The sequence below is a fragment of the Chelonoidis abingdonii genome, chromosome 24, assembly GCF_003597395.2.
Source record: "Chelonoidis abingdonii isolate Lonesome George chromosome 24, CheloAbing_2.0, whole genome shotgun sequence".
Taxonomy (NCBI): domain Eukaryota; kingdom Metazoa; phylum Chordata; order Testudines; family Testudinidae; genus Chelonoidis; species Chelonoidis abingdonii.
In genome coordinates this window covers 20,129,608-20,156,698 of record NC_133792.1, presented here as the reverse complement: position 1 = coordinate 20,156,698, position 27,091 = coordinate 20,129,608, and the positions used below count along the sequence as shown (strand labels likewise).

The 27,091-nt window shown below is 49.9% G+C and overlaps 1 protein-coding gene across 5 annotated transcripts in view; it reads left to right on the top strand.

Moving 5' to 3' along the window:
• Window positions 1-27,091, top strand: part of GPSM1 (G protein signaling modulator 1) — a 157,000-nt gene extending 129,909 nt beyond the window's left edge. For all 5 annotated transcript variants that reach the window (XM_032767558.2, XM_032767557.2, XM_032767556.2 and 2 more), the window contains 3 exons: window positions 21,458-21,617; window positions 25,800-26,008; window positions 26,557-27,091. In XM_032767558.2, coding sequence (XP_032623449.1) covers window positions 21,458-21,617; window positions 25,800-26,008; window positions 26,557-26,739 — 552 coding nt within the window. In that variant the 3' untranslated portion in view covers window positions 26,740-27,091. The remainder of the gene's footprint in view (window positions 1-21,457; window positions 21,618-25,799; window positions 26,009-26,556) is intronic.

Genomic DNA, 27,091 nt, shown 5'->3' with positions numbered 1-27,091 from the left:
CTTTTGAAGGCTCTGGGTTGTAATTCTCAGCCAGAAGGGGATTATTTCTGGGCCGCAGCTCGGAGAACTGGTGTGCTGTCAGAGATACAGCAGCACTGTGAAGTCAGTGGGCTTAGCTGCACAGTTAATAGGCGGTAAGGAAAAGCATCGGCTTTGGTGTAGTAGATTCAGACCCAGCCGCAGTCTGTGTCGGCCTTGTGCACTTTCCAAACTGGGCACAATCACCTCTGCACATCCTCAAGTCCTTGTGCCCCATTCCTTACGCGAACACCTCCCCAGGAGAGCCATAGGATTGGGGCCGCTCAGCTGGTGGAATGCTCATCCCTGGAGCCAAGGGTGGTGGGTTCTAATCCCCCACCAAGACTCCATCCTGTCTCCAGCATTTGCACCGCATTGTATGCTTGGGAGATGCCCAGTGAGCGAGTCTGCTGGATGAGCCCCAATGCTGAGATCCCGCTGCTTCTCTAGTTCAAGTGCCGAGGGGATGTTTTGTAGAGTAGAGATAGCCTAGGGTTCATGACCAGCATTCCTTCTGTCAAAAGCCAGTGCCAGATTCATCCCTGGTGTAAATCCACAGAAGTCAGGAATGCCCCCAGGCATGAATTTGGCCCTTGATTCTTACTATCCAAGGCTACACTTGAACTATGACTGAGAGCACAACAGCTGCTGGAATGTCACTATCAAACCCATTCCTTTGGAGATGGCCAAGGTATATTACCTAAAACCAATTCTGTCCTCTGTGGATTGCACGTCCCCTGGGGATGAGCCGCATGTTTTGCTCCACTTCTCTGGAGCCAGTTTGTGTCAGAGTGGTTGGGACGGACCCATTGTCTGTGACCATGCTTCGGGGCATAGACAGGAAGCCATCACTTCCAGAGAGTGCTCAGGCGAGGGCCGTCCATGGCTGCGGGGAACTGGCGAGGATTTGGCCCTAGGTGGGTAGGTGAATAGATAAATAAAAGAAGCTTGAGACAACAAGGATTACCAGACTTTCACAGTTGTAAGGCACTAGAGCCGCTGTGCTCATGTGAATGCCTGTTACCGTACAGGACGTCTTGTGGGTTTATTAGATACACAAACTCACTGTTGGGAAGAAGAAAGACACCCTCCTCTTGTCCTGTTCCAGGAGCTGCCTGTCTGCTCTTCATCTGAGCTGTGCCTGACAAGCATCCCTGGCAGGCAGGGACCGGACGGGGCAAACCCTGAGGCTAGAGTTAACATGAAATCCAGGAAGGCCCTCTGGGGAGAGCTGGGAATAGAAGCTCATCTCTGTTTGTGGTTCAGCTCCAGCCTGATTCTACCTTTTCATATGAGCTGGGCTATTATTGTATCTCCCAGAAGCAATTAACTCCAACGAATCTAAAAAAGAGCCAAAATAATGGGTTTTTCACAGCCCTGGTGGGGCCCTCCCCTTCCCCACGGAGGGCTGCTCAGCCCCGAGAGCTTGACAGCTGCCGAGTGCTGAGCCTGCTGCTGTAAGTGGGGCTGAAACCTGGTGTGGCAGCTCGGCTGCACAGGACGTTCTCGAGGCTCCGTTCTCGGAAGGCTGCTCTTGCTTGCAAACAGGGCAGTGTTTGGAAAAAGCTGTTTGTGAAAACATAGTTTCAATATTTCAGAAATAATACAGGTGGTGTGCCAGGGAATGAAGGCAGGATAGTACCTTTGGAGAGCCACATTGTTCAACGAGACATACCCGGACTAGCTCTGATCAAGCTTGCGTGCTAACAGCAGCACTGTGGCTGGGGCGGTGCGAGCAGCAGGAGGGGCTAGCTGCTCTAAGTATGGTCCCAGGTAAAGACTAGGGGCACGCTTGGGGTGGCCAGCGCACCACCAGGGCCGTGCTGCTGTTTTAGCACACCACCTTGATCCGAGCTAGTGCAGATATGCCTCCTTGAGCTCAGAATTACCCCTGCAGCTTGATGGGCTGATGTACCCTCAAACAGCGAACCCCAGCCAAAGGTCTGGGCCTAGCTCTCCCTTCCTGGGTCTCTCCATTTCCGCTGCTGGCGGAGTTAGAGGGCTTTGGGGAGAGCTGGACATTTTGAGAGGAATTTCATTCCAAGACACCAGGCCAGGGTATGTGAGGGAGGATCATGGTGCAGTGACAGTAGGTGACGCCCTCTCCTCTGAGTCGGTATTGAGCTGAGCACCGCTGGAATATTCCCGGAGACAACCTGGCTTTCAGATGAGACAGAGAATGGAGATCCTGACTCGGGGGGATCATTAAAGATGCCCTGGTATTTTATGTCTAAATTGGAGTGTGAGGTTCAGGCTCAGTTCCCATTTGGCCTCCGTACATTTCTCACTGCAGTTTTAACTGGAGATAATCCTCTTCACTTCCTGTCCCAAACTGCTGTGTCCAGCCTCTGTGCCAAACTGAAACAGCTGCCACAACTCACCCCGACAGTGGCAGCTTTTCACTGATGGGGGAAGAGATATCCCACAGGCGTGTGTACAATTTTATCTGTCTTGTCTATTTAGACTTGTCTTTGAGGCAGGGACTGTCTCTGACCACGGGGAAATCCTAGTCTCATTGACACCAATGGCAGAATTCCTGTTGACTTCAACGGGGTGAGGATTTCACTTCGTATGGGTTTGTACAGCTCCTAGCACAAAGGGGCCCTGGTCTTGGCAAAGGCCCTTAGACATTACTAGAATACAATAACAATAATGAACAGCTCTGGCGTCCTCTGGGAGGAAAGGTGTTTATATAAATAGAAGCTAGTGGTGTTATTAATGTGGCTGGGTGTATACGTCTACGTATGTATACATATTCTACTTTCACATGTTCCTTATCACTGTTGCTATAAAGCGTGCTGCCAGATGGATTGCAAATTTAAAATACGTGCATCAGATCTTTTCAATACACATTTAAAAATAATACCTGTGAGAACGAGCATGTTTGCAAATAAACCCAAAACACAGCTAAACAGCGCCATTTTGGGAAACAGAGGACACAAGCAGGCTTCTTTGCAGAAGTTTTCAAAGCAAATATTCGGCTGATTACAATATCAGATGCATCGAGCACAGTATGTGGAAAAATACATGTGCTGTTTGGGGCATAGCAGTTAATTTCCCCCCTTGGATTAGGAGGTGTATATCCTCTGATGGCACTGCCCATCGTGCTTACCCACATCCATCTCATCCTTTCCCCTCTCAAACAGCAAATGAAATACCCACTCCCAAGCAAATCTTTAACTGAGGAGGCCGAGTGGGCTAGTGGACAGAGTAGGCAAGTGGGAGCAGAGGGCTTGTGTGTAACCTTGGCTTTGCCATTAATTCACTGAGTCACTTTGGGCAAGTCACTTATACTCTGTGGAGCCTCCATTTGTAGAGTGGTGATAGTGATATTTAACCTGACTTGTAAAGTGCTTTTAAGCCCCTGGATAAAAGATCCTATGTTAACCACAGGTACTACTGTTACTGTTTGTGAACGGAGTGGTTACAACCATACGTGGTATGTTGTCTTCTCCACAATAAACCGGAGATAGTCATGCACCAGAAATGCATTGAGCTCTATATTACAGACCTTGTAATTTCAGGCTAGATTACACTGTATTAAAAAAGAAAGTGTAAAATCAGAATTAATGAGACTGTTGCACAGAGTAGCTACGTGTGAATGTGTTGGCAGTAGCGGTTCGGCATTCAGATCAAGAGCTTTAAGTATCTGAGGTGTCACCAACACCTAAACCAAACACCCCCACACGCACGCGGGCAATCACACGTTCTCCTTCTTATGTAAAAATCATAATGTGATCTATTATTGAATCAAATTATTTATATTTAACATGTGTAAATCATTTGGCATGATCCATCCAAGTGACCAGGGCCTCAGCTAATGCATTTGGGGGAAATGAGGGGTACTTGATTTCTTTATCTGAAATAATAAAATGTGGCTATTTGAAACAATAGACCCAGCTTTTAGCAGGTGTATAAGGGGAATGAGTGGATGAGTTGTCTAAGGGGGGAAAAAATCGTTGGAAACAATCCAAGTAGGAAAATAATTTCATCCCCAGGGGAAAAAAGTATGTGCATCTTCGTGTCCATGTGCATGCACTCTCTCTCTCTCCTCGTACAGCGCTAATCCTGATAACTGGTATTTCCCAGCTATGTTGCAGATGACCTGGAGTCTTTAGCTTCTGGCCTTCCTGATGTGCACATTGCCCACCTCTTCCCTTTAGTCCATCCAAACCACAGGTCCTAAAATGATCTCCCTCGCCAGGCAGTCTGAGCACACCACCCTCTCGAAGGCTGGCTTCCCCTTCTCCACCACATTGAGTTCAAGCCCCTTCAGAGTCCTTTGTGATGTGCCTCTGCCTGTATATCCAACCTAGCGTCAACACTAAAAACCAGAGGTCAGATCCTCAGAGGGTGTCAATCGATATAGCCTCATTCAAGTCAATGGATCTGATTGACACCAGCTGAGGATCCGGCCCTGGAAATGGAACCATGACACATGCAGGGGCCCAAGCCGAGTACTTGTGTTGTCTTACTGCTGTACTCCTGGTCCTCCTTCGCCCCATTACCTCTAGACCCGGTTGCTGCAACATGTCTGAAGTTGGGATTGCAAGCGCTGCAGTCAGCAGCTGGGGTTTTAAGCCTGGTTCTGGTCCCGCACCTTGTGCAGCCATTTGCACTGGTGCAAAGTGGGAGCAGAATGCATCAATTCGGAGTTAGCGGCATTTTATACCCTCTCTGCACTGGTGTAGACGGCTCTACAGGTACAGGGCCATGCAGAATTGGGCCCTTTTTATTTTCTCCTGAACATCCTGATGGCAAATAATGACAGGGAACACAGTGACCCCCACATCTCCGCTCTGCTCACGCCCCTGCAGAGGGCTCACATGGCACGGGTGGCTTTGTATGGACTGTCAGCACCTGACTGGGATTCACCTTTAGCTCACGAGTTGCTCCAAGGGAATCCCCTGTGATGCAATAGCTGGCACCAGCAGTCTGCACAGTCTGGTTCCGTATTGTGGTGTTTCCTGTGTGGCAGCTGAAGGATTTGAATTGTGCCGTCTGAGGGGACCAAGGAGCTAAAGACAGACCCTCTCTGACATATAAAGCATCTCAAAGTTTTAAGTGCAACAACTAAGGAGCGTGTTTGGAGTGGGCGGGGGCAAGCGTGGTGTTAACCAGCATTCCCCCAAATAGCTGTGATACCCCTGAGGCTCGCCTGCAAAGGTTGAGTCTCTGATAATCTGTTCCAACGAGGCTCTGGCTCCCCCACATTGCTCTTCCCTTCGCCACGCGTTCACTGACGGGGCCTTGTGTCATTACAGCTCAGTTTCATGGGTCACTGCTCCCGGCCAATTTGCTATAATCATAATTTCGCATGGTGCCCTTCCTCCAGTCCATGTTCTGTGACGAAGCCCCAGGGCCAGGTGATGAGTGGGGAAGTAGAACCGGGGGCGCCCCTGCACATCCCAAATTACATTTTGGTTGTGTTGCGTTTCCATGCCTCCTTTTTTATATTTGCTTTCTGGGTGAAATCCACCCCTGCGTGTTCAGCCAACACACAGCTTAGCTCCCCCTTAGCCCTCCTTGGAGACTGTGGTTCAGGTCCTTTCTTGTTTTAACCAAACTAATGTGCGAGTCCTTACTGTGAACCCAGTGTCCCATAAGCCTCCCCTCTGTGTCTGCATGGCTGAACCACACACACACTCTCTTGCTTCCAGTGAGCAGCTCTGAGCTTGGGTTCTAACTCACCCCTGCATCACTGAACTCAGACTTTCCTTCTCTGACCCTGGAAGGATTAGATATGGCGATTTTCCTTTAATAAGCAGAGAGGCTGAGATTTTAAAGTCACCTAGGTGATTTTTGAAACCAAATCCCTATTAAAATGATGTAAATGTCAACCAGGGTGTGTTTCCACTCTTCTTGTACACAAGTTTTTCATCTTCCCTTCTCTTCTCTCCATATTCTTTGCCTAGCTTGGTTTCGTGGTCTGTCCTCCATCTTGTATATTTTACGTGCCTTTTCCTGTCCTGGTGGCTGAAATTTAATGAACATTTTTCTTTGTTGAAAAGAACTCCCTGAAAGATACGTATTTACAAAGGAAACACACATTGCCAGGTCGCAGCAGCTGCTTTAAGTCTTTGGGGCAGGTGAGCAAGAAACTTAGTGTGGGAGACATGTCACTTGTACAGAGAGTCTCTTGGAGTTGGCACTTCTAGCATGTGTCTAGAAGGCCAGTCTTGGCATGAAGTGCTGACGGGCACCTCTGGTGCCCTTCTCTGGCTTCTCCTGCCATGCGGTAGCTAGAGGACGAGGAAGAAAAACCTGTCCCTGTCAAACCAGCGTTCCAGAAAGAGAGAGCATTTCTGCAGACGTGCCTCCTCCATCACTCAGCTGTGCTGAGCTTGTCACCCTGCTGTTCTGCTGAGAGATCCATGGTTTGTTTGCCTGAGTATCTTCTCTAGTTTTCTGATTCATCACCGGCACAGTCAGAAAAGGAAAGAACTGGAGGAAATAGTTCAAGGTGAATTTCTGTCTGTGGATAGATTGGAGCGACAGCTGTGGAGTTTGAGAGAGCGTGGCTGTGTGTCAAGGCTGGTTTATAGAGTTACTCTTTTCACTGTATCAGAGGGGTAGCCGTGTTAGTCTGGATCTGTAAAAGCAGCAAAGAATCCTGTGGCACCTTATAGACTAACAGACGATTTGGAGCATGAGCATTTGTGGGTGAATACCCATTTCGTCGGATGCGTGTAGTGGACATTTCCAGTGGAAGGTCACACGTCGGGGCTGTCTCTAGTCAGTATGGGATGGGTCATGTAGAAGGACGCATCTGAGGACTGGCTTTCATTAATGAGTGAGTTTTTTTCATTCGTCGGTTCAGAACTCTCCCTTGCCCTTGAACACTGCCTGACCCGATCACACTTGGAAACCACCCTCCATCTCAGAGCCAAATTGTCTCAGTGGCATAATTCTTTCTTCTCCTCTTCAAGTTCTTGTCCCATCATCTCTGGGTGTGAGCAGCTTTACCTCTAAATCCAGCCCTCCCCATCTCTAGCCACGGCCCTGCTGCACCGTCCTGCCATAGAGTGTTGTTAGCATTACCGCAACGAGCACCCAGAGCTGCTGCTGCAAGGAGGTATATTTAGTAGTAATCCTTTGCATTTCCATGGCACTTTCCCATCACGGGTCTCACATCACTTTGCAAACACCAATTAGGTGTCCCAGCCTCTCTGGGAGCATGGTAGTTATTATCTTCCTCCCCAAGGGGAAACTGAGACGCAAGGACTGACTCACTGACGGTCTCAGAGCAGATCAGTGGTAGAGCCAGAGAGAGAACCTGGGAGTTCGGACCCCCTGCTCCAACCACACTATCTCCCCTTTTTAAGAACAGTGTGTTGTGGTTCCCTGCAAAGAAAATCCATGTCTCTAACTGAATAAAATTTCCCTGCTTGAAGAACAGGGAACTTTCACCACTGCTTATTTAGGCCCTGATTCTGAGAGGTACTTTGCTATCAGTGGGAACAAATGGGCACTCGGGATTAAGCCTGGAGAAGCGATTCAGGAAGACATCCGGGTTCACAACAGCCGCATTTGTTCTGGAGCTGTTAGTTTTGCCCAGGAAGGAAGAGTCCAGCAGTCTAGGGAGGCAGTGTTGTCCAGTGGTTAGGATACTGGACAGAAAGTTAAGAGAACTGGGTTCTGCTCCCAGCTATGCTATTGCCCTGCTGCATGACACGGGCAAATTGTTACACCTCTTGGTGCCTCATTTTCCCAATCTGTAAAATGAGGGATAATAGTTCTTTGGCTCTTACAGCATTTCCATCTGATTAGTGTTGTTATTAAAGCCTTGTTGCAATTTAGTGTTGAATTCCCATCTACTTAATATCAGTGCATTTGAATTAAGAAAGGAGGTTACAGGCAGTCATGCCTTTGGCTTTTGCAGTGGGAGAAAAAACTACAAACAGAAATTATATATGAAAAACAATTAGAAGGAGCAGCGAACAGTGCTTTAGTTTTGTGTGTTTGAAACTCTTCCCTGTCATATTGTGCCTCTATATGCACTGTGTATTTATTGTCTGTGTGTGTGTGTATTTGAGTGTGTGTGTGTATTCGAGTGTGTGTTTGTAGCTTCACTCGGCAAAACTGATAGTCTATTTATAAGCTAAAATGTGTGCGGTGGACAGGTGGGTGGGCGAGGCAGAGGAGGGAGAGCTAAATATTCTCCGAGCTCTAGCACATATTGAAGATCATCTAATAACATTAGGATCGTGGCATCAGCTGTGAGAAAGCCGACCTATTTAACTGAGTCCACACATCCCTCTCCATGTGCAGGCAGAACACAGAGGAAAATGAGCCTGTCACTTTAAACCAAATCTCAGCTCAGAGCGGGTCATTGGTGCTGTCTACATGTTTCACATGGGTGAGCGCCTCACATAAATCTTACCTCCGGCAGCCTGCGAGGGGAGATAGCAGCCACAGAGAGCTCTCACTAGCTAGCAGTAGCTAAAAAGCATCAAAGCGGCAGCTTCTCTCCACAATTACTTCCTATACGGGGTGAGATTGTTCATGCGCTTCAAGATGTGAAAGCAGAAGCTTTAGAGGGAATTTGTTGCTGGGATCAGTAAGTAGCACTCTGTCTTTTTATTTGTGTTCCTTGTTCGCTGGAGTGAGAGAACACATGAGGGGAGAGGAGGAATGTGTTATATATTTATATTTTGGGGGGATAGGAAGGCTGTGGTTTGGTCTGTAAACTGTTTTAAAAAACGGCTTCTTTAAAGTTTGCAAGAGCCCCTTCAGTTTGAACTATTTGTAACATAATTGTTCATTGCTTTTATTTTTCCCTCAAGCCTCGAGAGGAGCCCTCCGGTGTCTTGGGAATGTCTTGTAAATAGGATGGCCAGATAGCAAATGTGAAAAATTGGGACGGGGGTGAGGGGTACTAGGTGCCTATGTAAGACAAAGCCCCAAATATCGAGACTGTCCCTATAAAATCAGGACATCTGGTCACCCTACTTGTAAAAGGCAGCATGGGGATTTTGATGACTGGGGTCTCACTCATGATGATGGGTGTGTTTACTTAGGAGGAGGTGAGGGGTGCCTGTGTATGGCCAGGACACTGTGAGGTCATTTCTGAGGGTGGCTGGTCGTGATACTTTGAAAGACCATTAAAATGCTCTGCTCAGCAAAAAGACTGTGCAAGTTAAACAGCCCTTTTGAATGTGTTAAAATGGCAATAGCATTAGCATGGGGAGTGTTGGCTCTAGCTAGCATGAAACTGATCATCACTAGAAGCTGTGAATCCAGAGTTAGAATGAAAACTCCGGACAGCTCCTCCTCCTGTCAAACAGACCGAAATGTTTGACCCCAGGGTTCCCCCCACTCCCCGCTTTTCCTCTGCAAGGCTCACTTCAGTGCCTCGGCTCCATTTGTACCTTCTTGCTTTGCTTTTTATCGAGCAGCAGTTTTCCAAAAACAGGTTAGACGGCAACGTTAGTTCAGTGCCCGAAGCAGCCAGAATGTGGCTGGATTGTCATTCAGCCCCCTGGCCCCAGGCTCCACTCCTGCCTCTCTTGGTACACCTCCTGCCAGGCCTGGACTTCTTCCAACTCCTCAGGAAGTTAGTGGGAGCGGATGGTGCCTGCCACCTCACAAGGTATTTTCCTTTGCAGACTGAGCCCTTAATTGGCAGGTGTTAGGGAAGACGAGACTGAGAAAGCAGTGGCTGGTGGTACTCAGTAGATGGATGGCTGGATTGATATAATAGATCTACCCAGCACTTCATGTATTGGCACATCCTCGCTCCTATGGGCTGGCCGGCACTGTTGTGGTAGATCCCCCTTCAGACAGGTTTAAGTAAATAGCTCTAATGTATCTGATATACAGAGGGCAAGATGGGCAAAGTAATGAAATACTGGGTTTGTATGACTTGGGGCAAATATCCCTCAGGTGATGGGCATGTTAATTGTTATCCTCTGCCTGGAATGAGGAAGATATTCCCCAGACCCTCCTGCAATATAGAAATTAACACTCTAGAATCCAGGAGTCCTTGAATCTTGTCCCAGGCTCTGTTAGTGACTCACCATGTGACTTGGGCAAGTCACCTTCAGCTTCTTAGTTCCCTCCTGGCTAAAATAAGAAGGAAAAGCCTGAGAGATGAAGAAGTCTCTTTTCAATGTTTGGGAGGAGTTGCTGATTGCCAGCATGAGAACCTACATAGGAAAGGGATCTAGTGATATGTACCTGCCTTACTGGCATGCTCAGGTGTTATGGTCCAGGCACTTTGTGTCTGATCTTATGCCACGGATGTCAATGGGGAATTTGCTGCTGACATCGGGGTGAGGTCAGGACTGAGCCCTTTGAAATCGTGTGATGGAAGGTGCTCTAGAAGACTAGAGGACACCAAAAAACATGCCTTAAATTTGGAGTTTTTGAAGTTGATTTACTGTTCAGAAACTTGCTACCGTTTTAATTTCCATTCAGTGTGTCCCGCATTGTGTATTTAGAAGCAGTGACCTTTCATGCAAAACAGGGATATTTTAAGTGGCAGTGAAAAGTTCTTAGAGATTTGAGACTTTCTACTGGCTGGGGGTACGTTTTATAACGAAACAGACTTCTTCTGGTTGGGGTGGGCATCAAAGTTCTCCAAGGCCCCTTAATGGAATTGGTGCTACAAGGGGACGTCATATGTGCGATCAGAGAAACGAAGACTAGCTATTTACATGGATAATGAGCACATCTGTAGTTACACTGGATGGGATAAACAAAGTTCAGAAGAGGCATTAGCCTTTGTGCTTCATGGCATAAGCCAGCCACTGACTGATGGGGGTTGGAAGAAACTGCCACTCTGGACTTCCTAGTCCTTAATTCTCCACTAGAATTTCTTTTACTTGTCTCTGAAACATCCAACGCCAATCGCTGTCAGAGAAAGGACACTGGATTAGGTCAGCCCTCTGCTCTGATCCGGAATGTCAATCCCTATATCACTTGGAGGGTGTGGAGGCTTTGAGAGCCCCCATGATGGCCTCGGGTCATTGGACCGCCTGCGTTTATGGAGATCAGACTAGCTGATCATCATGGACCTTTCTGAACTTCAAGTCTCTGACCCTCAAGCCAGCAGCATGTCAGAAAATCACACTATCGCATCTCATGATTGTAAAATGAGATGCAAGTGGGAGGATTTTTCTCTTAGCATGGGGATCAATAATAAACCTTCCTCCCCAAACTGTATCCCACTGCAGCCACTCTGCCTGGCTCCCGTTTTGACTCATACAGTGTTAAAAAGAACTAACTTTAAAATGTTGTGGAGGCAGCAGGAAGCTTTGTGGGAGAAGCCCCGGCTGCCAGAGCCATTTGGCTGGGGTATTTATAACTGGCAGGTGATGTGTATGTGTCCGTGAGGAGGAAGCATTCGCCAGCAGGAAAGTTCCATGACTCTTCGCAGTGTGAAGTTAAATGTATAACGCAGAGAGTTGGACAAAAACATCCATTGACTTTTGGGGGACATTTATTTTTTTTTAAATCACTACCCCCCTCAAAACTTTAGCCTGAGAAGTTCTCACTTTTTGGAGGCTGTGTATGTGTGTTTTTTTTAACTAGAACTTGAAACATTTTTTGTTTTTCAAAAACTGAAAAAAATTCAGTTTGGGGTTTTTTTGGTCAGAAATTTCAACCGAAGGAACAAAACAAACATTTCTATTTTGGCTGAAAAGCCACCTTTCTTTGGGGAAGAAAAGAAGAATGAAGAATGTTTGACCAGCTCTAATAATAAGCCTCTAAAGGGGACTGAAACCTTGGACGTTATTAGCAGATGTCGTCGTTCCAAAGCCCCTATGGAATATATGGAGAATAGTGTGATCAATAGAAAATGCTGGTCACCCTTCTTTCTGTATTTATGACGCTATCGAATAAAGGGTGTGAAGATGCCGTGTACTCCACTAGTATAATAATTAGCAGCTTTTCTCTTAAAAAAAAAAAAAAAAAAAAAAAAAAAAAAAGAAAGCTTTTCTCTAGTATCTGAAGATCTCAAAGTGTTTTCACAAACATAAGGTACGCAGGGAAACTCAGACATGCAGAGGGTACATGATTTACCTACAGTAAGTCACAGAGCAGGGATGAGAACCCAGGAGTCCTGACACCTAGTCTCCTGCTGTAAGCCCTACCATCCGACCAAGCTTAGAAGGACATTGCGGGGTTGCTGAGTCAGAATGTGACTTTCCTCCTTCCACTCGCCCTCCAGGATTTACCTGCTTCCTGTTTGTTCCTTCTCACTCTTTCTTCGTTTTCTTGCCCCCCTCTCCTGGACACAGGGTTGCTGTGATTTATTATAGGTATTACAGTATCTCCCTCGATGTGTTAGGTGCTCTCAGCATAAGAAGGGAGACAGTGTCCCTGCCCAAAATTGCTCCCTCTTTAAAATGAATTTTAATTCCTGGCCTTGCCCTGCTGGAGTTCATTTTGGGGTCTGTTGGGCCGGCCGTGACTGCGATCATTGCCAAGTGCTGTGCTCTCCATGGGTGGCTGCTGAGCAGAGTGGAGCACTCATCAGTGATTAGGCAGGGTGGCAGCTGCATGCACAGAAGAGCCACACCAGCTGCAGGGTTCCAGCACTGGATCCTTCTCTATTTCGCTCCATGAAGCTGAACATCTTGGAGATGAAGGGACCAAGCAATGGGGAGGTGGTTACTCCGCCCCGCACACTGTTTCGTAACAGACGAGATTCTCACCTCCCCGGCTGGATGGGAGCAATTGCTGAGTGTGCAGAGGGTGCTTCCGTTGGCTGGCCACTCAGCACCACCGTCTAACTCGTTGCTCTGAGAAACACTTTGGGGCACCAGCCAAAGGAGAGGTGCTGTATAAAACCACCCCACTGTGCCACAAAGACAGTGCTCGTGCACTTGTTAACGCACCCAGTGCCATGTTCAAAAAGTAGCTCTGCCCGCAAGCGTGTCAAAGGAAGGCTGCTCTTTGCAGAGACACACCGGGGTTGGGAGGGGGAAGACGGAACCCCAGCATTGCCCTGGGAATCTGCCTTTGTTGCGAGAGGAGGCAGAGGTGGTTTTACGGGAATTTTCAAAGTGCTACTGAAAATCATCAAGACTCGGATGGATGCATCTCTTCGGTGCTTTTGAAAATCTCCTCCTAAAGGCCCTGATTCAGAAAAGCATTTAAGAAAGTGCCTATGACTAACTTTCAGCATGTGCGTAAGTGATTTGCTGAATTTCCCCCTAAGCTGGCCCTGCACAGCTGCTACTGCAGTGATTTTCCAAGGCACTGAATCCCATTTAATCTTCCCCATAGCCTTTTGCCCTAGGAGCCAGGCAGCCTGGGGCCCTCTAGTGGATGGCTACACTGCACTGTAAATCTTGGGCCATGGGACCCGGGCTTGCGGACTGCATTGTAAACCTGAGCTCGCAATTGCTGGACCCAGGTCTTGCAGCCATACGAGTGCGTCCACACAGCAGAATGAGAGGCTTTGGACGAAATGTCAGCAGGACTTTGAGTCAGTTCAGCAATCTGGGTCAGAGCCTCACTGATTAGTGTCTGGACAGAAGTGGAGCTTGGGCTCAGAAGATGGAGCCCTGAGCCAGGTATTTTAGGTGAGTTCAGTGGTTCTCAAAGTAGAACTTTTAGACCACAAGAGCTGTGGGGAAACCGGTGGATGATGTCTCGGTGTTTGTACTTGGGGCCTGATCCTGGTATAATAATTCCAAGCACATGGAATTCATGCTAATAATGGGGAGTTTTAGGGCTAAGTGGCCTCGGGGAAAAAGGAGTTCCACAAGATCCTCACTCCCTGATGAATGCTGCTAAGGAGGGAGAAGTCTCAGAACCCCCTAAGCTTCTCAACCTGATTGTCAGAAGCGCCACACACCACATCAGGAGTCGTGGGTGTGCAGCATCTCTGCAAATCCTCGGAGTGCGCGAGAAGGTGACTCAGAGATACCAATCGCCTGGGCACTCGCTTTTTGATGCATTTTCCAGACAGCAGCTGGTGTTATCTCCACCTTGGTTACAAAACAGCAGATGAAGCAGGCCTGCTGATCACTTAGGAAAAAAAAAATGTATACAAAAGCCTGGATGTCTTCAAATTAGGGAGGCCTATTTCAGGTAAACGAGTCCGACTGCACTCTGATTAGCAGTTGGGTGTCGTGATGAAAATGTCAGTCATACAAAGTGGGGACTGTGACTTTAAACCAAATGCAGTTCTCTGCCCCACTTGCTGGCTGGTACATCTCCATTAGCTTGGTTGAGGCAGGCTCTCTGAGGGGAGAACATGGGGCCAGCCTCCCTTGTTCTGACCCCCAAACAGCCCTGACCCTGTCCTTGGCTCCGTTCCAAGCTGTATTTTTCTTGCCTTCAGATGGCAAGAGGAGAATTCATGTCTTGCCCAGCCGCAAGGCCGGGGGAGAGAAGTGTGTGTCTCCAGGGCCCTTTAGAGCGAGAATGGATTTATAGGTGAGCTGAAGAAGTTGGCATGTAAGCTGGTCCCTGTTTCACAATACAGAAAACCCCAACAGCACATGGGGGAGGCTCCAGTCCAGGGTGACAGGCACAGCTGGATTTTCTCACCCTTTCAGGGCCCACCTGCCTGGCCGAGACCTTATTGAGGGAGCCCCTCAGCTTTCCCCTGACGATTAAATACCTCGTCTGGTTTTCACATCTTTTGCCATCCCTGGCTGAGGTGTGGGAGCTGCCTCAGGAAGCTTCCCTTCCCGAAAGAGAGACTGCAACTCTCCCACAGAGGAACAAAGCCAGACCTCCCCGCAGCCCCTCCTGGAGCGAAAATAAATCTTTGGGGGAAGATGAGGATTGAAGCCTGTTTCTGAAACACAAAGGTGACTCCGAGAGCCTGCTCCAATGACCATTGGCATCAGTGGATTTTGCATGGGGCCCTGGATGCTGCAATGAGGCATTTGGAATGATTTCTAAGTCTAAATAAGAAGTGGAAATTTCCTATATCAGATCAGCAGGACCAGTGACCCATTACTCAGCATCCCAGGCACTGGGAACCAAGACCTTCTGATCCTTATTCCCAGATTTGTCACTGCTTTGCTGTGTGGCCGAGTCGCTGTGCCTCAGGTTACCTCTCTGTAAGGAGTGGATAATATTACTGACCTCTTGGGGCATTGTGAGTAAGATGGGTGAAGCACGTTTTTTAAAAATTGCTGTGAATTTGAGTGAATGGGTTTGCACCAGTCGTTTGCTTTTTGGGAATGTTCGAGTGCTACAGCTTCACTAGCACAAACGTTTGAGAGAAACAAATCTCCAAGGGGCCCATGCAAGTCTTTGAGGAAGTGGATTTTCAATTAATGCACATAAGTATTCACACTGGAATTAATTGTAATGACTCCCTATGTGGATCATGAGCAGAGTTGGAACCGAGCATTGGAGCAGGGACTAACTCGTTGCTCTGGGAAATACTTCGAGACAGCAGCCAAAGGAGAGGGGCTGTGGACACTGCTAGCACTTGAGCTAAAGGAGTGGCTCCATCAGCTGGCAGAAACTATCGTTTAATAGAGCGAATAAGTACATTGAAATTGCAAACCGCCAGCGGAGGAAGAATCTCGATTAGTCACATGCATTCCTCGTTACAGGCTATGGGCTCTGCTCTGCTTGTGAAGCTGGGGTCGCGTTTGAGTGAGTGCTTTGAGATCCATCCTGCTGCGAACGGTGCCGTGTGAGAAGAGATTTTCTTTCCGATCATAAGGGCAGTTTCCTCTCCCTCCTGCGATGCGCACGCACGCACACGCCTCATTTCCATTTAAAATCCATATAGGGAAGCGCAGACCCATTTGGCCTGTCTCTTTGGCAACGGTTCCCTGGGCTGTGCTGGGCCGCAGGTGTGTGTTGTTCAGTTAAATGATGAGCCACTCCGGAGAAGGGCCCCTCTGCTGTCCTGGAAGGCTCATTTATCATCTCCTTGCCTGCCGTCCTTATAGAGGACACTAGGGAATGGGCAAGGACTTCTCAGCAACAGGTTTTGTCTGAGGCTTATTGATATGGCAGCTGGGGAAGCACCCATCTCATTTTTCATTGTTATGGTAAGTTAAGGACACAGGTAGACAAGGTCTAATTCATGGATGAAAGATCCGGGGAACTAGGGACCAGTCCTACAAGCTAGAGCAGCAGTTCACAAAGTCTGGTGGCAGGACCCCATTTTGACGCTTTATTAACGCCCACGACCCCAGATATCATGGAGGACGCCATTTTGTAGCACATGCACCATATGTGCCAGATGAAGACGCCGTTTTACTCTGCAAAATGGCATCGTCCGCGCACTCTTGATCGCGACCCCATCCGTGGCCTGCATCGTGATGGTCCAGCTCTCTCCACAGCTCCTTGTCTGAGGCCTGGCCAGAGGTGTGCACTGAGGGAGCCAAGCGCTCGCGGTATCATCAGGTTTTAGCATTTTAATTAGAGGGGGGCTGAGCCCGTCCATGGCGAGCCAAGGGGAAAGTGAGGCACTAGTTCGCAATGAGAGGGACGTGGAGGAGGTGGGAGTTGTTTCTCAAAGGGGGTTAACTGGGTGATTGGTGCTTATGAAAGAGAAGGATGAATAGCACTGGTTTGGGCCAGCAGAGTGCAAAAGCTCCCCCATATCACCGTGCCAGTGTCCCGTGAGCTTCAGCTGCATCCCTTGCTTTTCTCCTGGGCTGCCTGTGAACACTGACCCTGATCTGCAGCAACCCCAGCCCTGGACTCCTGTATGGCTTCCCCAGCAAGCCTCCATCTCTGAACCTGCCTGACTGTTCCCAGGCTGTCCCAGGTCCTGTCAGCCACCCCCTGGCTCTTCCAGTCCTTGACTCCTCTCATAGATCAGGCAAAACACCTCCTGTCCCAGCCCCGGCCTTGCTTGAGCAGTGTCTGTCAGTCACCTGAAACTGTGTGATGCTTTTGTGACCCAGACAAAGTGTCCAGTAGAAGCTCATTTTTTCACACGATGGTGGAATCTGAACTCAGCTCTCTGGAGTGTGTGGCATCACTTCTTAGCTTAATTTTTCCTCCCCAGTGACACTTCCCTAATGTTTGCACATTTGAAGTCAGAGTCCTTCCACTGGTGCAACCCCACTGAAACCCCCTGGGTTGAATCGGTGTGACTGAGAGCAGAATTTCTTCTCCCTCATTAAATCTGGGTCACGCAACCTGATGTGGCAGAACTGTAATAAATGCAGCACATCCTCAATTTAAACCCTTTGATTTCTAGGGTGAAGCTATTATTGGTTCAGAGGCTGTTCTTTCCAACACACCATTTTATTAGCAGATCAGCACATGGAAGAGGTGGGGTTTTACTCTCTCCCTCCCCCCCTCCACTTCCCACCGATCAGCTCCCAGATTGCTAATGTTCCGTTGCCTGGCCTGTTGCTAATTTTGACGATGCCCTAAATAGAAGTCGAATGTATCTCGTCTGGTTTGCTTAGCATAAGAGAAAATTATTTTCCTTCATTTACTGAGCCAAAACCATTATTTTAACCCCCTCATCACAACTCTCTCCTTGGGATTTTCCATGCCCTTTGAAAACAACCAAGCTGCCCTTTGTTCGAAGCCATGTTCACCTGTTTAGAAGGGCTCTTCATTGGGATAGAAAGAGGAGGGGCCCATAAGAGAAGCCTCACATGGCTTCTCCTGCGCCAGACTCGGTCCCATAAAGGACAACCCGTAGCCTTGCTGACAAGCTTGAGATGATCCCAGAGTCAGCAAAGGACCCGAACTCTGACTTCTCCTCTTGCTTTGCTGGCTTTACTCCAATGCCCTTACGCATCCAGGGCTAGAGTTCCAGGTTTTCTTTGCCACCAGCAGGCACCTGTTGCTTGAGATCTTGAATGAGCTGAGGCCTTTCTCTGATGCCCTCTCTGTCTCCAAGTGTTAAAAGGGCCGGGCCTAAGGGCTGAATGCATCCACGTGGGTGCTACACCTTGCCCTGTTCGCTGGTTGGGAAGGGGCTGCAGTCACTCCAGAAGCAGAGTTCTCAGCCAGGGTGCTGATGAGTGTGAGCTAAGCCCTGCATCACCCAGGAGTTCCCCTCCACTGGCCATGTTAGGAGTCCCATGGGAATCCCTGTCCAGACCTCTGCCAAAAGCTCGTGAGTGTAACGGGGAGAGTTCTGGGGGTTTAGGTAGCAAATTAGTGCAGATGCACAAGGCCGCAAAAGCCAAAACCAGGAAGGAAAGGAAGGTTTTATTTGTTTGTTTTTGGGTTGTTTTTTTTTTTTTTTACATTAAGACGTGAGCATCTCTGAGCGCTTCTATCCCAGGATGCATTGGAGCTTTACTTCATTTTGTACTTCAGTGTCCATGAGAGAAGCACATTCTAGTGATCAGAGCAGGGGACTGGGAGCCAGGACACCTGGGTTCTATCCTTGGCTCTGCCAGTGACCCGGGCCAAGTCACCTGACCCCTCTGCTCCACAGTCTGTAAAATAGGGCTCGGATGTCCCCTGCCTCTCAGGGATGATGGGAGGAGAAAGGAGCTGGTGTCGGTAGGCGCTTCGGAAAACATAGAATGCAAAGGGCTAAAATCAGCAAAGCCTGGTGAGCTCATTGAAGGGCTGCCTGAAGGCGCTGCTGGTGCATTCAAGAAGAAATCTCCAACCAGGCTTTGCATTGTGGAAGCAGTAGCACAACTGGGTTTCCTGGTGTCCCACACATGGCTTGAGCCCGAAGGCCGAACACTCCCCAACTCCACAAGCACAGCCAGCCTGTTTATTAGTGTGTATTTGCAATAGCACCTGCTGTACACTCATAGAGAACAGCCCTGCTCGCAATCTAAGGACAAGACTGGCACACGGACAAGCGGCCCGTGGGAGGGCGAACAGCGGTGGGTGGTTTGTATACAAGCCAGCTCAGTGTATAGAAGCAGCACAGCAGAAGAGGGGCTATCAAATGGACTTAGGTACGGACGGGGTGTGGCCATTTAGTCAGCTCAGCGTGAGCTTGCCCCTCTCGCTCGAAATGTGCTTTCCCTGCTTCATCCGCTTTGGTTGTGGTCAGTGAATGTTGTGCTAGAGAATAGCTCGAGATTCGTTAACTTGAGAGCTAAATCTCCCTCTCCCCAGGGCATGTGGACCCGTGATTCCCCACTGACTGGCCTGGAGGGACCCCTGTGTGGCGGGCGAGGGAAGGGGGTTCGATCTGTGGGCTCCATTCATGAAGTGCCTCTCTGCTGAGGCAGGCGCCTGACTGCAGGGATGGCTGTGCGGTGAAGGCCCTGGGACACAGGCCATCTAGGGTCAGTCCCCTCTCTGCAACAGCCTCCCTGTTTGGCAGAGCACTTCACCTGAAGCCCTGTAATAATCCTTTCTGTCTCCCGCCCTTTGCCTGACTCATCTGTTTAGATCATAAATGCCTCAGGGAAGGCACTCTCTCTCACCAGGTGGTTGTGCAGTGCCTAGCACAACGGGGACCTGATCCTGCTGGGGCACATAGATCCAGATCCTCCGAGGTATTTAGGCGCCCGACTCTCATTGGTTTCAGGGTCCCATTGATTTCAATGGGAGGTATGTGCCTAAATCCCTTTGAAGAGCTGAGTCTTCATAATACTAATAACAAATAATTGTTCTTGGTTTTGTGCTGTCATTCCATCCATGCCACCAGCTCATGTCAATGGGCCACTGAGCAGGTACCAGAGGTTCACCACTGTCCACTGATTTTATCCATTGCTTTTGGTAGCATCTGAGCACCCTGTGTGACAGTACCAGATCCCGAGCCCAGTCGGAGCCCTCCTGAGCCTCGCAGATGCCTCTCTTCTCATTTTCTAATTTCACATCCAATTCTGAGTAATTCTTCAGAGAAATCTGCTGCTTACGCTGCATTTGGCTGAGCTGAAGAGGGGACACTGTGTTTACTCCATTAACGAAGCGTGCCTGGTAATGGCATAAAAATGCATCTGTCTGAACCGGAATTGGTCACACCACAGGGCTTGTGCGTGGAGGCTTTGGAAGCAAATCCATTCCACAGCACAGCTTAAATATATCGCTGTCTGGTGAAAGGTGCTCATTTGGGGCTCTCGGGCGGGAATTGTTTTCCTGAAGAGCTATAATTGAGTGGCATTTGCAGCTCAATAATGGTTGAGTCTCCTGTGGATAACAGAAAGGAAGGAAGAACACTGGGAAGCTCACTTTGTGGAGGCCTTTATGGGAGTCTAAATTTAGCTGGTTTGAGAGGAACACTCGCTGTCTGTGCGTACAGGGCTATAACCTTGCAAAGGGAAAGGACGGGGCTGGGGACAACACACCAGAAGGGGGTGGTGTGTGATACCCTATGGTCCAGCTCATCCACTGGCTTCCTGCCCCTCTCTGACTTTGAGCCCAGTCCTGCTCCCAGGTTCCTAAACTCTCCCTGGGCTGAGGCCGCTCCTGTCTGGATCTCCTCTCTTTCACTTAGCTGCCCCAACACTGCTCAGTAGCTCATTCCCTGTCCCGTGCAAGGGCATGGAAATCCCTCTCTCTCCTTTAGAACCAGCTTTTTCTCCCAGCAATAGCACAATCCTGGCGTGCCAGGGGAGAGCGCGCCCATGTGTTCACGATGCTCTGTAGCCAAGAAGGCTGTTGGACAGCAAGGCTGACTTCCCCATTGCTAGGAGCCCAAAGGAAGACTAGAAACGCAGACCCGGCCAAAGGCTGCTTGGAATGCATCCAGAGTTCCCAGGTCGGTTGAAATGTGATTGGATTATTTAACAGAACGGCTTGCCATAACTGTTCCTCTGGTGGGACGGTGACGGCTGCTCACCGTGTGCCTTCGCGAATGCTCCCTGGCAATAGCCCCTGAAGGAGAGCACTTGCAAAGGAAGGTAACTCTGCCTTGCCGGGGTGTGTGGGGCGAGGGGTTGATCTTTCTTTCCGTTGGAGGGTAGTTTTACAGTCCCCTGATGGAAAGGAAAGGCAAGGAGAAGAACAGCAAGAAGCTATTTCAGAGACGGGAATGGCTGGGGACACAATGCAGCTGTGTGCCTGGTGGGACACCTGCACTGGAAAAGAACTGCCTTAATAGGAGATAAGCAATGAGCTGAGTGAAAGGGAATTTGTTGACTCCCAGAGGCACCATTTGCTGTCCTGTTCTGCTCCCTTTGCATTGCTCAGGTGGAAACCTGATATATGTCCGAGCTGGGGTTGCTCAGGGTGGTGTGTGTGTGTGCGGGTGGGGGGAGGCTGCAGCAGGGACAGAGGCAGTTTCTAGGCCTTACCTTCATAGCCCTGGCCAAGGAGTGAATTGGGGGAGGAATGGGGGTTCAGACAGTCCCTTGGAGGTCGTTGCCAGCTGGTGCAGGTTAGAGCAACCCCCAAACTGCTCTAACCTATCCTGTGGCTGGGGGTGGAGCCAAGCAGAGAATCAAATAGCACTGACCCTCTCTGACGGCTCCACTCTGCAGCACCGAGCAGCAGGGAATCTGGCCTCCACTTGGCCTCGGACAAGGCAGGAAACTTGTATATATGTAAGTCAGCAGTTGCAGATGCAAAGAGTTGCTGTTGATTGCTTGACTTCTTCTGTTTTCTTTCTTCTTTGCAGAAAATCAGCCGGGCCCCTTCAGATGAGGAATGCTTCTTTGACCTGCTGAGCAAGTTCCAGAGCAGCCGAATGGATGACCAGCGCTGCCCGCTAGAAGAATGCCAGACAGAGGCTGCAGAGGCTGCTGCCACCTCCGTGCCTGCCCTGGAAGAAAGAATATGTAAGCATTTGGGGGCTCTCATTAATGAGAGTAATGACATGTCTGCAGTGTTGCCAGTTCTCATGAATTTAACAAGTCTGGTAATAGTTCGTGTTTTCTTTGAAATCCCCAGTTCGTGGAGTCAGGTGCTTATGTGAGAATCTCAGCTTTCATTTGTTCAAAAGTATCTTTCCTGATTTCAGAGAAAAGCTTGAAAAGATGAGCCCCAAAGGCACAAGGACCAAGACACAAATAAAAAGAACCCCAGAACGCTGGGGTTGGCTATAAGGCACTTTCCTGCTCTGGATGAAAAGTGCTATAAGTGCTAAGTATTATTCATTGTTCAGGTGGTCTTGCAAAATTCAGTTTGGTGACATACGTGGGTCATTTGCTGTGTTTTTTCTATGATACTTTATCCTTTTATTTGTTCCATATGTTTTTGATCAAACTATGCCGTTTGGAACAAACAAACATAAAAGATGATTCAAAAAAAGACACCTGGCCTCCATAAAAAGGCCACTCAGGAGCTGCAGTACTGAGCCACCCAGGGAATACAGAGCTGGCAGCAGCGAGAGCTAAACAGGGCTGAGCAGGTCAGGCTGGGCTGTGACAAGGAGCACAGACTGGCTCCGAGTCCCGTGGCTTTTTCACCCTAAAAATACCCTGGACATGTTGCTGAGACAGAAACCAGCGTGAGTTTCCCAGCTGCGCTGAGGGCCACAATCGAGGCAGCTTTAGACAGCAGCAGCCTTTAAGCTGTTCCGTTATTACCATCAGCCCAGGTGTTCCAAACCAGAACTCCAGAGCAGGAGGCTGAGTTAAAACACATGATTTGTTAATAAACATGTGAACTGGGGGCACTGTTGATTCGCTCCTGACTTCTGAGCCTTTCTGCTGTCCTCCCTTCATAGTTTGAAGCTTTTCTCCACAACCCTGATGGCTAGAAACTTAGGTACCTAAATACCTTTGAGGTTCTGGGCCAAATTCTCATTGGAATCAATCCCTTTTGGGGGTCTGGGCCTTCCTTCCTTCCTTTTTGAAATTAAAGCTGAGATTCTCATATATTAACATGCCTCCCTAACAGGAGGCTTTAAGGACAACAGCAAATGCCGTGAGACGCTCGATAAACGTGCGAGTTGGGCACACTGCTGTTTAATTAATTTGCACTTTCACGTAGACAGTAAAACTACGTGCCCTGTTTTACTTTTTATTTAGTTATTTACTGGGTCCCCTTTGCTCGCCCGGTGTCAGCGTGTTTGGATTTCTACATTGCGGGGGAATGTTTCATTCCTAACCAGCAGCAAAAAGGAACCACCCAGCTGTTTTCATGGACTGCTGGATGTTGTTTCAGAGCTTGCGATTGAACGTTTTTGTTGTGCAGCGCCTTCTGTTTGCTTCCGCTCGTCATTTGAAAAACCTCCTCTCTGAGGTTCCCAGCAGTGCCAGATGTGGTGCCATCCAGACCTGGTCATGCCAGACGTGATGGGCATTGGCAGCACAAGTCTGTACTTAGGCGTAGGGACATTAGCCAGCACGTTGGGCCGCTGGCTGAGCTTGCAATGCCCATTTCCCTTCGCTTCCCCCAACCCCGTTTCCCACAGGGTTGCTCTAAGACAGAGCACAGCCCCTCAGGTGGAGCGCCAGCTCCTTGGATCAGGGGGCTGTCTTTTGTTTCTCATTGGGAGGCAGCACTGGAATCTTTAGGTGGCATTTGGCGCGTGTGCACTTGTGCGGGATGTGAGCATAGCACTGACTGCTTGTAAGGAGGGTGGTGGGAAGTCATGGCTCAAATCCGCTGCTGGGGAAAACGGGCAAAACTCCATTGAAGCCAATGGAACTGTGCCCATTTACATCAGCAGAGAGCTTGGCTCGTGCTCTCGCTCCCAAACACCCCCCCGAACAGACAGCCATCGAAGGAGCAGGCTGGCTCTGGGAGGGCTGAAAAGAACCAGGTGCAGACTGTGATTTCCTAAGACACGCGCTATGACGCAGGTACCTCTGCCTTGTGCTGGACAGAACGTGCACAGCTATTGCACTGGCAGATACCATATCTGCACTGGACCTGGAAGGCGAGTGTTGTCTGGGGGACTCAGAAAGGACGAGTTGTCTGATGAATCACTTACCTCTGCTTGCACTTGGCTGATTACATGGCCTCTAATTATATCCACCCTTTGTAATTGCATGGGGCGTCTGTTAGGAGGCTGCCTGAGCGCAAGACAGAAAGCCACTCAGGCTTCCAGGGGCTTTGGAGTCAACTGCAAGCACAATTTCTGTAACTACCGTCTACTTGGAATTGGCCGGCCCCTGCCCCCTGAATCTTAAAATTAGGCTTAATAATGAGGAAGGCAGAAAATGTCTCTTCAGACAAGTTCCTTGGTGGCTCATTGTAATCATGGCCTATTAACTGCAGTTGCACTGAGGAGGCTGCTCCAGGGCTCAGAACGGGCAAGTAGAGGACGCGTTGTAACCAGGAATGGGTCTGCTTGGTCCCACCAACTGGGAGTTCTCAAAGGCAGAACCGCTCGCCCGTGTCGGACCTTTAAAGGCCGCTTGGGTGCTTGTGCCCGCGTCGATGGCAACGTTCTGTTCTCTGATCCACTCAGCTACTCCCCGCTGCATTCTTCTGCGCGCCTTGCCAGGAGCTCGCTGCTTGTAGTGCAAAGCACTTCAGACCCAGGTCAACCTTGCGGCACACCCCGGGGTAGGGGAGGGAAGTATTATTTTCCTGCTCTGGAGGGGTCAAGTGAGGCACAGAAGTTAAGCTCCTGGGGCAGCACAGCCATTCGCTAGGAGAGCCAGAGATGGACCCTGGGAATCCCTGTGCTGGGTACTAGACAGCACTGCAGCGGCTGTACGGGAGGGGGTGATGTGTGGGGGACGTGGGGTATCGGGGTCATGGCCCCGGAGTAAGGTGTAGTTTTTGCTCACGTGGCTTCACAGGCAGAGGGCTGGTAATGCAATGAGAGTGCTAAAGATTTGGTACCTTCTTGAAAGGCCACGTCAATGAGGCATCTCTTCCCTAATCTAATCTAATCAGTGGTCCAAGTGCAATTAATAACCTGTGCTGCTCCCTTAATGCAGCCTTGTCAGCCAGGGGGAGATGTGTAGCCAGAGTTTCTGCGGTTTGCCCTCTAAAGCCAGCTGGTTTCCCCCTTCGCTGCCCGATATTTGTGCACTCACAGAGCCCTCGTTCCAGGGAGGCACTGATACCATCTAGACTTTATTGATGTTGTGTCAAGTCAGGCAATAAACCCCCTCGGATCTTTTAATGCCATAGAGAAAACGATAGCCACAGTGTGTACTGCTCCCCAGGCCAGCTTTCAGGGTGCAAACTGAGCCTTCGTGTCTTCCACACGCAAGGTCCCGCCAGCCACTGTGCTCTGAGTGAGTGCGCTCCTTGCAAGGCCTCTAGCACACCCAGCTAAGTGGACTGTGTGGCACTGCTGGGGGGAAATTCACAGCGACAGCTGTCTGCTCTCCCTAGGCGTGGCACTCACTGTAGCTGGCTGATTTCAGAAAGCATGGTCTGAAACGGGGCCCTGGCTGACTCTGCACATTGGTAATGGGAGCTGCCTGCAGCTCAGATGGGCCATGCAGCTTTGGTGGGTCCAGACCCGCTGTTCTAAAAGAAAAGTCATGGCCATTTGTCCTTCTTTGCAATTAGATGAAATGGCTGCAATTTGCTTCTTTCCTGCTGTGGATCAGGTGAGCCCATTCAGTACAGGGAAATGAGGTTACTCTTAGCAGGGGGCGGAGTTAAGAGAGCAAGGGGGCAGGTCAAATCACCTTTCTGCTGAGAGCGGCTGACCACAGGCCTGGGCTAATCCTGGCTCTGTCACCGATTAGATGGGTGCCCTTGGGCATATCACTTGCCTGCCCACTGCCTCAGCTTGCCCACTTCTAAAAGGGGATCATTTACTAGTTAATAATGATGCACTTTGAGCTTTATGGGGGCCATAAGTGCTTTACAAAGGCAGGGAGGGATTAGCCACCCCCACTGTGCATGCATTGAGAGGCACAGAGGGGCGAAGTGACTTACCCAAGATCACCGAGTAAATCAGCATCACAGACCAGAACAGAACCCAGGCGTCCTGGCTCTCGGACCTCAGAGGGGTGGTGAATGAGTTAATTAGAGACTGAGCAGCATCATGACGGGCCTCTTCCCTGCACTGATGCCCTGGTGCTCTCCCTGTTCCCCTGCAGCTCAGTCCTCGTTAATAGCATCTCCGCAGACAGAGGAGTTCTTTGATCTCATTGCCAGCTCCCAGAGCAGGCGGCTGGATGACCAGCGTGCCAGTGTGGGCAGCCTGCCCGGCCTCCGCATCACTCACAACAACTTGGGGCACCTGCGCATGGAGGGGGACGCCCAGGAGCCAGGGGACGAGTTCTTCAACATGCTCATGAAGTGCCAGGTAGGCAGCTTGCTCTTCTGCACCAACCCCAGGGGCTGAGGCTCCGCTCGGCCAGGGGCCCATGGGGCAGGGCAGCACCAGCTTTCCGGCCACTCCTAGGGGCCATCCCAGACAGTACACAGCCCTGTATGAACATGGGGCAAGACCAGCAGAGGGCCCAGCCTCCTCTTCGCCGGGCCAGATTTGTGCCTCCAGAACAGAAGAGCAGGTGCCAGTCAAGGTGTTGTGCTGCTCTTTGACTGGCACCTGCAGTTAGGTAGGCCAAGGAGGGAGGGGGGCCTGAGAGGCTGGCCCATTAAAGCAGGACTCACCGCAAAGCCTTTTAACAGCCATGAAAAGCCCCTTCCTCCCTCCCCCGGCCCTGGGCTCAGGGCCACTGTTCCTGGCTCCCTTTGTTTCCAGGGTGGGATTCTTCTGTCCTTTCTTGCCACCTCCTCATGGCGACCCCTTTCGGCTCCAGCCAGCTGCAGGGAGCTCGCTGTCTCGCCAGCGCAGGCGGGAACCGTTTCTAACGCCTGTTTCTCCTCCCCTCCCCTTGGCCATGCCAGTCATCCCGGATAGACGACCAGCGTTGCGCTCCGCCAGACACCATCCCCCGTGGCCCCACCATGCCCGATGAAGACTTCTTCAGCCTCATCCAGCGCGTCCAGGCCAAGCGTATGGACGAGCAGAGGGTGGATCTGGCTTCGGCCCAGGAGGAGCAGCAGCAGAGGAGACCCAGCTCCAGCTAAGAATTGGGGGTTTGCTTTGAGGAAAGTGTCGTCTGTTTAAAAACTGAGCCCAGCTGCTCCGTGGCAGACGTTCCGGGGGAGGAGCAGCCCTGTCCAGCGAAGGGGGGGTGGGTGAAGAGAGGGAGGGGGCGTTTCCTGCCATTTTGGGGGTTTTGTCTTTCCTTGGAGTAGGGGCTGGGCAGGTTCGCAGGCTGGGGACAGTTTTTCTATATGGCTTTTTATAGGCAACCAATGACTGTTCTACAGCTGAGCAAAGCTCGGAGGAACTGCTCACGCACAGCTGGGGGCTGGGCACAGAGTGCCAGGGACATAGACTGAGACCACTGGTGAACTGGCTGCTGCAGCCCCCCTG